Below are 13,213 nucleotides of genomic sequence, written 5' to 3' on the forward strand. Positions count from 1 at the left end.
TCCCCTCGCACCGCTGCCTGTCTCCCAGGTATTCACCTTGCCCAAGATCAGTGCCAAAACCAAGTTCAAGCTGACGGCTCACGAGGGCTGCCGCGTCCGGAAAGTGGCTATCGCCAACTTCGTCAGCACCGCGTCCGACGATTACTCCGAGAACTGCCTGGCGTGCCTGACCAACCTGGGAGACATCCACGTGTTCAGCGTCCCGGGGCTGCGGCCTCAGGTGCGCTACGACTGCGTCCGCAAGGAGGACATCAGCGGCATCGCGTCCTGCGTCTTCACCAAGTATGGGCAAGGTGAGCAGGGGCAGTGTGCTGGCAGGGGGGGGAGGGGGGCACAGGGCATCCTTATGTGTGGCAGACCCCCCCTCCCCCATATTCCGACATGCAGTGATGATGAAGCGGGGCGACCTCTGCTCTAATCCCAACTCCTTGTGTCCGTAGCTGCTTTGGTGTATAGCACTGTGTATACTGTCTGCATCACAACAAAGCCATGTGCCGGTCAGAGATGCTCTTGGCACTAAATTATAGTAGCCAAATCCTGTTTCCGTTGGTTGTGCGCATGGGGGTTTGCCATGTGCGGTGCGGTGCGGTCAGATGGGTGCACGGGCCCTGAATGTAAACATTGGGGGGGTCGATGTATAAAGGCGATTATTGGGTAAAAAAAATAATCTGCCACGATCAAGAGAAATCCCCCAGTGAAGGACAGGAAGGAAATCCTGTCCCAGATAGCCAGCAGGCCAAAGCCAATTGGAGCTCTGCCACCCCCCTTGGTATACAGTAAACCTGGTGCAGCGGATAGAAACCACGTGCGTCACGTGGCAGTAAAACGCTGACCCCTTCTCCCTCCCCCCCTCCTGATTCAGGGTTTTACCTGATCTCCCCCTCGGAGTTCGAGCGGTTTTCTCTCAGTGCCAAGAACCTGACCGAGCCGGTGTGCCTGGTGCAGTTCGACCGGCCCCACGATCCTGCTCCATACAGGTGAGCGATGGCTGATCCTACAGCAACCTCCCTCCCTGTGTGTGCTGGGGGGGTGGGGGTCTGTGTCCCATCTTTAATACTAATCTCAGCGGTCTTTGGGGGGGGTCCCCCTCCACACTCTCTTTCTTCCCTCTCTCCCTCCCGTTTGGAAATGTAACTTTTGCTTCATATTGTAATAAAGTGCAGGATTAATAGTAGCGTGCTGAGCACCGTTCAGGACACGGGCAGGATTAATAGTGGCGTGCTGAGCACCGTTCAGGACACGGGCAGGATTAATGGTGGCATGCTGAGCACCGTTCAGGACACGGGCAGGATTAATAGTGGCGTGCTGAGCACCGTTCAGGACACGGGCAGGATTAATAGTGGCGTGCTGAGCACCGTTCAGGACACGGGCAGGATTAATAGTGGCGTGCTGAGCACCGTTCAGGACACGGGCAGGATTAATGGTGGCGTGCTGAGCACCGTTCAGGACACGGGCAGGATTAATGGTGGCGTGCTGAGCACCGTTCAGGACACGGGCAGGATTAATAGTGGCGTGCTGAGCACCGTTCAGGACACGGGCAGGATTAATAGTGGCGTGCTGAGCACCGTTCAGGACACGGGAGGATTAATAGTAGCGTGCTGAGCACCGTTCAGGACACGGGAGGATTAATAGTGGCGTGCTGAGCACCGTTCAGGACACGGGCAGGATTAATAGTGGCGTGCTGAGCACCGTTCAGGACACGGGCAGGATTAATAGTGGCGTGCTGAGCACCGTTCAGAACACGGGCAGGATTAATGGTGGCGTGCTGAGCACCGTTCAGGACACGGGCAGGATTAATAGTGGCGTGCTGAGCACCGTTCAGGACACGGGCAGGATTAATAGTGGCGTGCTGAGCACCGTTCAGGACACGGGCAGGATTAATAGTGGCGTGCTGAGCACCGTTCAGGACACGGGAGGATTAATAGTAGCGTGCTGAGCACCGTTCAGGACACGGGAGGATTAATAGTGGCGTGCTGAGCACCGTTCAGGACACGGGCAGGATTAATAGTGGCGTGCTGAGCACCGTTCAGGACACGGGCAGGATTAATAGTGGCGTGCTGAGCACCGTTCAGGACACGGGCAGGATTAATAGTGGCGTGCTGAGCACCGTTCAGGACACGGGCAGGATTAATAGTGGCGTGCTAAGCACCGTTCAGGACACGGGCAGGATTAATAGTGGCGTGCTGAGCACCGTTCAGGACACGGGCAGGATTAATAGTGGCGTGCTGAGCACCGTTCAGGACACGGGCAGGATTAATAGTGGCGTGCTGAGCACCGTTCAGGACACGGGCAGGATTAATAGTGGCGTGCTGAGCACCGTTCAGGACACGGGCAGGATTAATAGTGGCGTGCTGAGCACCGTTCAGGACACGGGCAGGATTAATAGTGGCGTGCTGAGCACCGTTCAGGACACGGGCAGGATTAATGGTGGCGTGCTGAGCACCGTTCAGGACACGGGCAGGATTAATGGTGGCATGCTGAGCACCGTTCAGGACACGGGCAGGATTAATAGTGGCGTGCTGAGCACCGTTCAGGACACGGGCAGGATTAATAGTGGCGTGCTGAGCACCGTTCAGGACACGGGCAGGATTAATGGTGGCGTGCTGAGCACCGTTCAGGACACGGGCAGGATTAATGGTGGCGTGCTGAGCACCGTTCAGGACACGGGCAGGATTAATAGTGGCGTGCTGAGCACCGTTCAGGACACGGGCAGGATTAATAGTGGCGTGCTGAGCACCGTTCAGGACACGGGCAGGATTAATAGTGGCGTGCTGAGCACCGTTCAGGACACGGGAGGATTAATAGTAGCGTGCTGAGCACCGTTCAGGACACGGGCAGGATTAATGGTGGCGTGCTGAGCACCGTTCAGGACACGGGCAGGATTAATGGTGGCGTGCTGAGCACCGTTCAGGACACGGGCAGGATTAATAGTGGCGTGCTGAGCACCGTTCAGGACACGGGCAGGATTAATAGTGGCGTGCTGAGCACCGTTCAGGACACGGGCAGGATTAATAGTGGCGTGCTGAGCACCGTTCAGGACACGGGCAGGATTAATAGTGGCGTGCTGAGCACCGTTCAGGACACGGGCAGGATTAATAGTGGCGTGCTGAGCACCGTTCAGGACACGGGCAGGATTAATAGTGGCGTGCTGAGCACCGTTCAGGACACGGGAGGATTAATAGTAGCGTGCTGAGCACCGTTCAGGACACGGGAGGATTAATAGTGGCGTGCTGAGCACCGTTCAGGACACGGGCAGGATTAATAGTGGCGTGCTGAGCACCGTTCAGGACACGGGCAGGATTAATAGTGGCGTGCTGAGCACCGTTCAGGACACGGGAGGATTAATAGTGGCGTGCTGAGCACCGTTCAGGACACGGGCAGGATTAATAGTGGCGTGCTGAGCACCGTTCAGGACACGGGCAGGATTAATAGTGGCGTGCTGAGCACCGTTCAGGACACGGGCAGGATTAATGGTGGCATGCTGAGCACCGTTCAGGACACGGGCAGGATTAATAGTGGCGTGCTGAGCACCGTTCAGGACACGGGCAGGATTAATAGTGGCACTTTTTCTGTTTCAGTCATAAAATGGCGGCCTCTCCGAAAACCAACCAGGCAAATGGAACGCACATACCGAGGGAATCCGACTCCAGCCAGGCGGCCGTGGAAGGTACAGGACGTCTGCTATCCCGACCGCATCATAACGACTGCTCTGTAACTCCCGGACAGAAAAAGGCAGCATTATTAGCCTTGCAGTGTAGTTTGTACTTTTCTGTGTGTTCTATTTATTTTAGGGGGTGGGTGCAAATAATTCCTAATCTGCAGCCTTGTCTGTTGTGGACTAATTTCCCCCCCAGATAGTTCTTGTATTGTACAACTCTGCATCACTTCCTACGCAGCAGAAATGGGGAACAATGTTATTTATTGGGGGGGAGGGGGGGAGCGGTTTCCTTCGCTGTTTAGGACCCTGTATAAAGGCCATTCTCTCCCGGCACAGGGACCGCTTGCGAGCACATGGCTGCATTTTTGCCCTCCCCGTTTGACTCGCCCCAGAACAGCACGGACACTACGCTCGACACCACGGGAGACATCACAGTGGAGGATGTGAAGGACATGCTGGGGTGAGCTGACCTCGGAACGGGGGGATGTTTGTTACAGACTGGGGTGAGCTGACCACGGAACGGGGGGGATGTTTGTTACAGACTGGGGTGAGCTGACCTCGGAACGGGGGGGATGTTTGTTGCAGACTGGGGTGAGCTGACCTCGGAACGGGGGGGATGTTTGTTGCAGACTGGGGTGAGCTGACCTCGGAACGGGGGGGATGTTTGTTGCAGACTGGGGTGAGCTGACCTCGGAACGGGGGGGGATGTTTGTTACAGACTGGGGTGAGCTGACCTCGGAACGGGGGGGATGTTTGTTACAGACTGGGGTGAGCTGACCTCGGAACGGGGGGGATGTTTGTTGCGGACTGGGGTGAGCTGACCTCGGAACGGGGGGGATGTTTGTTGCAGACTGGGGTGAGCTGACCTCGGAACGGGGGGATGTTTGTTGCAGACTGGGGTGAGCTGACCTCGGAACGGGGGGGATGTTTGTTGCAGACTGGGGTGAGCTGACCACGGAACGGGGGGGATGTTTGTTACAGACTGGGGTGAGCTGACCTCGGAACGGGGGGGATGTTTGTTGCAGACTGGGGTGAGCTGACCTCGGAACGGGGGGGATGTTTGTTGCAGACTGGGGTGAGCTGACCACGGAACGGGGGGGGATGTTTGTTGCAGACTGGGGTGAGCTGACCTCGGAACGGGGGGGATGTTTGTTGCAGACTGGGGTGAGTGGACCTCGGAACGGGGGGGATGTTTGTTGCAGACTGGGGTGAGCTGACCTCGGAACGGGGGGGGATGTTTGTTGCAGACTGGGGTGAGCTGACCTCGGAACGGGGGGGATGTTTGTTGCAGACTGGGGTGAGCTGACCTCAGAACGGGGGGGATGTTTGTTGCAGACTGGGGTGAGCTGACCTCAGAACGGGGGGGATGTTTGTTGCAGACTGGGGTGAGCTGACCTCGGAACGGGGGGGATGTTTGTTGCAGACCGGGGTGAGCTGACCTCGGAACGGGGGGGATGTTTGTTACAGACCGGGGTGAGCTGACCTCGGAACGGGGGGGATGTTTGTTGCAGACTGGGGAGTTGTAGGCTTCAGCTTGAGGTACTCGGCACATTGCGGCATTGATGCGGTAATATTTACGTTGTAAACCGTTTATAATATATAAATAAGACCTAATACAGGAGAATTTGATACAAAACTAGGACCTGTGCATCATAGATAACCGTAAATCTCCGAAGAAGGGAATCCTGTCCTCGAGCTTAGTCTCGTGTTGTAACGCGAAGACATCCAGGTGACGTCTGTGTTAAGACTAAAATTGAACAAATAAAAATCGGATGTGATTTTTAAGTACAAACCTTGATTAAAATGCGTTGCATGTGGGAAGGCTTCATGTATGTGACACCGCATGTATGTGACACCACATGTATGTGACACCACATGTATGTGATGCAAGGGGTCACAATTCAGGTCCAGCAACAAATTGAGGACCTGATTCATGCAGGTGCAATTAAAACCAAAGACCAAAAGCCCCCCGTGCTACATTCCAACAGACACATTTCAGATAGGTAAATGCTGTTTGACAGGATTGTATTGGTAAATATAGTTATAAATGAAAAATAATTGTGTTTTTTTTTTTACATTTTTATTGTATAGATAAAGCACATACTATGAAAATAATTAAAAAAAAATTACATTTAAAGTATAAAATAACCTAATGTAATGACAGATCCGTGCTGCGTTGGTATTCTGCGCTAACACGAACAGGTTTTTAGGGGTTTATGCGAGGTCGGACAACTTTTTGACTCTTTTGGGCGTGCAGACATTGTTCCTATAGTGGCCCCTAGCAGTACCTAGAAGAGCCATTCTCTAAACCGACGCGTGGACAAGGAGGGAGGGTAGTGGGATTAATGAAATGCTTCATTAAGAAAATGCGGTTTGAAGGGGGAGGGGGGGGGACAAGCTTGTTGGATGGGGAGCAGTGAGGGGTGCACTGCAGAATAACCCCAATTCTGATCTCCGTCTACAGATCAACAGAGGAATCCGATAATAATCTGAAGAACGCCGCCGACCCGCGAGCCCCAGAAATTCTCATTAAATGAGGTGAGGGAAAGTAACGTCTAGCAAGCGCACAATATAGTGGCTTCCTCGCGTGTTGCTGGATATAGATTACATGTATAGGATATGATCACTGCTCCTGTGTACAGCTGTTTATAGTTCCGCTTCCGCCTCTTCACCTGCTAGAGACCTCCCAGAAGTCCTGTGCATAGGGAACCGGTCCCAGCAGCGTATGCATTGCGGTCTCATTGAGGACACAAATGTTCTCTTGATGAGAGAATTTTAAAAGAGCTGAAATTAAGGTGACAAAACATGAAGTGCTTTTGTGTTTTGCAGGCTGGTGTGGGATCTCTTCCTTGTGCTTTCGTTCACAGGCCGTGTCCGCCTTACAATCCGGACCAGTCCGCGACCCCGTGGGACGCCCATGTTTCTGGCGCCGACTGTTTGCATGGCGCTGCCTGGTACAGCAACGCTGAACAATACCCATTCCTCCTGCACTCCCCCCTCAAGACTGACCACAGTGGGCACCAGAGCTGCTCTCCCTCTCCCCTTGGGAGGCAGGACTGAGAGCCCCTCATCAGACTTCCAGTGCAGCCATGTACTTTGGATGGAGCTTTCCTGCCTCTTGGATACTGTCGTTTTTAGATCCACTTACCTGCTTTGCTGCAGGCTCATCCGGCAGTGACAGAGTTAACCGATTCAGTGCTCTGGTGCCAACAACGTATTTGGATCCTGGGGCGAGGGGGGTTGTTTACGTTGCTGGGTCCCGTGTGGGATTTTGGTACCGGTTTATATAGGATCTTTTTTCTTTTTTATAAAGTAGGAGCCAAACCGTCTTTATTCCTATACTTCTCCGAGCTCCAGGACATGGTAATACCGGCTGTATAGGCAGACCTTTCTCCCCTCCCCCCCCCCCAATTCCCTCCTGCAGGGGGGTGCTGCATGTAACTCTTTGCACAGGGTCTGATCCATTTTTGTATTAATAATTTGCAGTAACTTCAGGAGGCACCTGTGGGTTGGGAGACCACTGTCGGGGTGGGGGGGAGATTTTAGGGAACAGTAATGGTTTTGTTTGTGTTTTGCCTGCTCCCGTTATTCTCTTTTATATATATTTAAATAGACCCTTGTATACCTCTGCACACTGTTTCTGTGATGAGAAATGGGGTTGCAGCTCGTTAAAACGTAATTCTATTTTCATACCCCTCCCCCTCAAATATCTTTAATGGGGATTGTGCCTTGTTACTTTTTGGGGGAAAAAAAATGATTTTAAATATCAACCATTTCATTATCAATTTTTTTTTTTTGGTGCGGTTCTCTGGCGCAGGTAATTGACGTGGGTAGTTGGCACGGTTCTCTGGTGGGGGTAGTTGGGAGGTTGTTTTGAAGTTACTTCTGCGCTGGCAGTAAGTTTAGGAATTGGTGTGACTTTCTTCATCCCGATGTGTACTGGTCTCGACAGGAGCTGCTCTGAAATATCCCTGCACTTCTGTTACATATAATAGGGGGTGTTTTTTTTTTTTTTTTAAACACACCCTAAATCTTATATCTTCTTTTTTGTCAATTTCCAAAATCGCATAAATGTTGGAAGCGACACTGTGACGCGCTCTGCTCGACCTTAAACGTGTTCAGCACATTTTCCTAGAGACCCCTTAACCCAGCAATAATCTGCTTTTAATGCTTCCGCCCACGTGGAAGCATTGTAGCTGTGTAACACAGGAATGTTGCTAACGACATGTGAGTGTATATATGATTTGGGCTGACTTTGGTGTGAATGTTGAATCTCCCTGTCTTTCTGCTGCAAAATAGGGCTGAAAATTTAGACTTGTTCAACTTTATATTTTCACTGCAGCACAGGATGCGTTACTGACTCTCCCCCTCCGCCCCCACCTGGGGGCTAATCTGAACTTTGTGACTTGAGGTGAACGTCGCGATTAGAAGTATTTTTGTACGCCTTGCCTTCCATTTCTGAGGCTATTTTGGTACTGCTTTTAAGTGAATCTATAGGTTTCTATAGGGAGCAGGGTACAGGTGGGTTATTTCTCTAACTGTATCATTGACTTTGAATTATCTTTGAAGAATTATCCAGTTTACATGGATTTTATTTTTCTGTTTAGAATGTAATCTAATTTTTGTTTATTTTTATTTTTTGTTAGCAGTTTTGTTTAGATAAAGTACTGTTTTATTAAAAAAATAAATAAGAGCGTTGATGTGGCTGTTCTTGTAACAATATTTTGGTGCTTGTGCAGAACAGATGGGTGTGGCAGGCGGACGTAGCTCTGTCACAACCGTTTATCGACGACGTGGGTCTGTGTATTCTAGTCTCCCCTGCGTGTCCCATTAAATTAATGCTGACGGCATTCTGTGAAGTGCAATTTTATTAACATTAAGCTGAAATACAGTAACTTTGTCCCACCTTGGTGAGACAGAACTACTTCCTCCTGCACGTCTGCCCAACGTGAGACATTCACTGCCTTATACTTGGTATAAAAACCCTGGTGTAGTTAATTCTGCGGGGCCTCCCTAATACCTACATGCCATAAACTGTCCAATCTAAAAGTGATACTGTCATCACTGCTGCCTTAGTAAACTGTTTAGAACCAGTAGCTTGTGTGCTGGTAGAGGGGTACTGTGTATCACACAAACATAGCTCATGCTAAACAACAACCTTTTATATTAATAGATAGAATATTAAAAGTAACAGAACTCAGTAGCAATATGAACTATGATAGTGTAGTAGGATTCGTGGGGCGCTGTACCTCCTGGAAGTTAAATGATGCACGTATAGCATAAACTTGAGGGATGCAGGGGTGCTCAACCAGGGGGAGGGAATTTTCAGGATGTCCCTGCTTCAGCACAAGTGATACCAGAGCCATGTAATGTGCTCCTGTCGCATAAAGGCCACATGTCCACCTTATCATACAGTTTGTATTCACACAATGAGGGCAGGGAGCAAATATAGGGGGTCTTATAAAAAGCAACAGAGAGAAACATAACTTAAATTGGAACCCCACTATCCCTTTAGTGCTGAGATTATACCAATGGGCCTGGTTAAGGGCTCCTGTCTAAACCTGGGGTAACATTGCTGTGAAAACCCATCATTTTTATTTTTTAACTCAATGGATTAATGAAAGCTGATGCGGTTTAGTATCTGACCTTGTAAAACTCCCCTTAGTGTGCAGGCTCCTTCACCCAAAATTAATCCCTAATAACCTGCGATACAGAAGTGGTAGACGGAAGATAACACTTGGGACAGGAAGGGTTAAATATTGTCCTCTGATACAAACGCTGCGCGCCTTTCCATAAATCTGCTCTCCGAAAACTGATTAAGCGGCCCAGGCAAAAGGCCTGGGGCTCCAGCGGGATGCAGTTAAGCTGGCGGCTTGCGGAAAGCACCCCAGGCGTGGAAGCAGCGGGTGAAGGGGTGAAGCTCGTTGCCTTTCCGGACCAGGCGCAGCTTGCGCGGATGCTCCGGGTGCTTTGCTCTCATGTGCTGGATGTAAACCTGTGCAGGAGGAGAACCCCATCGTTATTTTTGGCTTCAGGAACCATGGAGTGATGTGGGTTACATAGAGAAATGCATTATTTTACTGCTGATTGGTACCGTTAGTGAGGGTTGGTTTAGCTTTCAACTTAAAACACAACCAGGGTAAGTACTAATCTATCATAACTAGATCTCCGCTCCCTCAACTGCAACAATGAGCTCAAAACGAAAAATCTGCCCTGTATTTGCACTCAGAAGCCAATGGAGACTGTGCAGCACTTTGTTAGTTACAATCTCTTCATTGAAATGTTCAAACCCCACCCATATAACCAGTTTTAAAGGGACCAATAAATAGCTCCCATGATCTAAAACCTGAAACCAGCAGGAAATGCAGCAGTTTGCCCAAACTATCTACCTACCTTGGAGTATAGAAGCACATCTTTAAAATAGGAAAGTGGGTGCTTTCCATGTAGGACTGAAACAACCGTTATTACATGTTATACATTCCTTAGACAAGAAGGATCAGAGGGGATGAGAGGACCATGTACACACGAGGTCAATACAGGGAACTTCCAAGGACACAGGGTCATCCCTCGAGAGCAGAGGATATTTCACCAGCAGCAAATGAATGGGTTCTGTGCAGTGAAAGCAGTGACACAGGGCTTTACTACGTCCAGGACTGGATGGCAGATAAAGGGAAAAGGTATCTAGGGAGATGTGGAATATAGGATGAAATCTAATTACCATTACTGGGCTTGAGAAGGAACTGTTTTTCTGAGAATTATTAAATGTGTTTTTTATGCTTCCTCTGCATCAATAAATTGTAATGGGGTGAGAGCCTCACCGCACATTTATAATGTAACTAAAGGTTGAACTCCATGGGATATGTCTCTTCCAGCCTGATCTAACTAACACCTCCTCTGTGCTGTCACACAGGAGGAGGAGGCGGCGAGTGCTTTCGCTTTATAGCACAGAGGGTGGGCTGGGAGGAGGAGATGGTGCTGGGACAGAGCTCACCTGACAGGCCTTCAGGCTCAGCTTAATCTCCACCTGGCTGGTCTGGGTCCCGACCCACATGTATACCTGGGAGAGAGGAGAGGGGGCTTAAATACCCGGCAGCCAGGGGGAGGGGCACAAGGAAACAGGGTACATATGAGGAGATGGGGGGTGCACGTGTGGAGACGGGGGGAGGGGGAAGCATGAAGGAATGGGGTGCACATGCGAGGAGACAGTGGGGTGCACGCACGAGGTGACGGGAGTTACACATTAGTGAGGTAGCATGGGCGGGGTGCTGCTACGTACACGGACAGTGCAATATAAAATATACCTATATACTACATCACTAACTCCTTCGGCACCGCGCGCTTACCTCGTTGCCGTTGTCTAGCAGCATGATGTCATCGTCGGCGAGGTCATCCTGACAGAAGTCGGAGCACTTCTCAGACACAGAGAAATAACCCTTCTCATTAGAGCACCTGAGAGGAACAAGAGATCAGACCGGAGACTCCACTCATCCTATTACAGGGGGCGCAACTCCAGCCTTCTCAGGCCACCAACAGGTCAGGTTTTATGGATATCCCAGCTTCAGCACAGGTGGCTCAAAGACTGTGCTGAAGCAGGGATATCCTTAAGACCAGACCTGTTGCTATTAAACATGTTGGTTTACATTGGAACTGGATACGTGATCAGAAACACTCGGCTCTTATCCTTGGCAGTGACCAGTTATATGGCAAGAAGTAAGGCCGCTGCCGGCAGGTAGACCCCAACTCGTTTCCATTATGTACAAAAAATATCACTACCCATTTTGGGCGATTTTGCTAATTTTGCCAACAGGAGGCGGCTTCTCTGCTCTAACGTATGCTGCGCTATTGTATTATCTCCTGAAACGGTGTTATTCACAGGTCACTGCTGCCCTATAATATCAGGGGAACACCCCCCCCCGGGAACACCCCCCCCCCCCCCCTGCACCTGAAGAGACGGGAGTGCTTCATGTATTCCGCATCCTCGTCGTACGGCTTTGCCCCCCCGATCCCGACCCAGAAGAAGTTCTCGGGCTCCTCGCCTTCGTTGATCACCTGTGACGCGGAGACACAGAATTGGTGAGCGGGCGAGTCGGGGGAACGCCCCGAAATCCAGACAAGACATCAACCCTAATGCAGCCAGAGGGGCCAGCTACACTGCAACACATCACCACATCACCTCTGGCAGCAAAGGGTTAATAAGGATATTCTCCCTGGTTACACGCCCCCCACCCCTGGTCTCCCGGGTTACACGCCCCCCCCACCCCTGGTCTCCCGGGTTACACGCCCCCCCACCCCTGGTCTCCCGGGTTACACGCCCCCCCACCCCTGGTCTCCCGGGTTACACGCCCCCCCACCCCTGGTCTCCCGGGTTACATGCCCCCCACCCCTGGTCTCCCAGGTTACACGCCCCCCACCCCATGTCTCCCGGTTATGCCCCTGGTCTCCCTGTCACACCCCCACCTGTTTGCTGTAGGTGTCGTCGAACATGTGGTTCATGATCTCCTCTGACAGCTTTGCCTCGTCGGGGTTAGCGGCGCGACCCACCCACGTGTACACGATGCCCTGGTTATCGATGCTCTCAAAGGGGACCTGGAAGAGAGGACGAGTGGTGGGAACGCTGCCCTCCTGCACGGGGTCATCTCCAAGACCCCCAATTCCTATCCTGAGCTCAGCTCCATTTTATTAATGGGATCGCAACCTCCTCCAGCGTGGGGAAGCTGGCGTCGCTGCACACGGGAAGGGGCCGATTCGCATGCGTCTGCATGGAGCCAGGAGGACCGCACACACGTGTGCCATGTGTACAGCTCATTGCTGGGATTACAGATCATGTGGAAAACACACTACACGTGAAGCTCAGAACCGGAGGGACACGGTTTATATCGAGGACTAGCAGTTGGTCACTTATCTCACAGAGTGCCTGTGCTTACCTTTAGGATGAAGCAGAACTCAGAATTCAACATGCTGCAGTCTGTGTTAACCTGAATGCACCTGTAATAGTGATAAGGAGAGTCAGGGGGAGGCGTGTGCGCAGGAGGGGAGGGAAAGAGGAGGGGAGGGTAGGGGAGGGGGAGAGAAAGAAGGGGACGGAAAGAGGCAAGGACAGGTCGGGGGGGAGAAGAGGCAAGGACAAGTCAAGGGGGGGGCACTTGCAGAGCGTCGCCCCCTCCCCCGTACCTGGTGCAGAGCGTCGCCCCCTCCCCCCGTACCTGGTGCAGAGCGTCGCCCCCTCCCCCCGTACCTGGTGCAGAGCGAGCTCCCGTTGGTGCGCACGTGGTACAGACTCGGCTGCAGCCCCACGTCCCGCGTCTTCCTCTTCCCCTTGTGGATAATGAACTTTCTCTTGAAGTGAGAGAGGAACTTGGCGTTTTCCTGCTGCTGCGTCATCCGGACCACCTGAGGGGGGCCCAGCAAGGGGGGAGGGGAGAGAGGGTGATAAAAAGAAAGTGGGTTGGAAAGGAAGAGAAGCGAGAGAAGAAATAAAGGAGAGGAGAGAGGAAGTGGCCATGTGACACAGATGGGGAGAGAGCGACGGAGAGAGAGTGGGGGGGGGGAGAGCGA

The 13,213-nt window shown here is 51.7% G+C and overlaps 2 protein-coding genes across 3 annotated transcripts in view; one reads left to right on the plus strand and one right to left on the minus strand.

The window, feature by feature from the left end:
* The window catches only part of LLGL1 (LLGL scribble cell polarity complex component 1), a 47,538-nt gene extending 39,182 nt beyond the window's left edge, over positions 1–8,356 (plus strand). Inside the window, exons 18-23 of one of the 2 annotated variants that reach the window (XM_075565896.1) lie at positions 29–293; positions 863–977; positions 3,579–3,667; positions 3,995–4,118; positions 6,123–6,196; positions 6,488–8,356. In XM_075565896.1, the coding sequence (XP_075422011.1) occupies positions 29–293; positions 863–977; positions 3,579–3,667; positions 3,995–4,118; positions 6,123–6,195 (666 nt within the window). In that variant the 3' untranslated portion in view covers position 6,196; positions 6,488–8,356. The remainder of the gene's footprint in view (positions 1–28; positions 294–862; positions 978–3,578; positions 3,668–3,994; positions 4,119–6,122; positions 6,197–6,487) is intronic. The other variant, XM_075565897.1, reaches the window with a different exon arrangement.
* A 152-nt stretch (positions 8,357–8,508) lies between these two features.
* FLII (FLII actin remodeling protein) overlaps positions 8,509–13,213 on the minus strand; it is a 42,212-nt gene continuing 37,507 nt past the window's right edge. The window contains 7 exon segments of the mRNA XM_075565902.1: positions 8,509–9,653; positions 10,650–10,715; positions 11,002–11,107; positions 11,601–11,707; positions 12,116–12,244; positions 12,583–12,643; positions 12,894–13,048. Of these exon segments, the coding sequence (XP_075422017.1) occupies positions 9,519–9,653; positions 10,650–10,715; positions 11,002–11,107; positions 11,601–11,707; positions 12,116–12,244; positions 12,583–12,643; positions 12,894–13,048 (759 nt within the window). The 3' untranslated portion in view covers positions 8,509–9,518.

The sequence above is a fragment of the Ascaphus truei genome, chromosome 11, assembly GCF_040206685.1.
Source record: "Ascaphus truei isolate aAscTru1 chromosome 11, aAscTru1.hap1, whole genome shotgun sequence".
In the NCBI taxonomy this organism is placed as follows: Eukaryota; Metazoa; Chordata; class Amphibia; order Anura; family Ascaphidae; genus Ascaphus; species Ascaphus truei.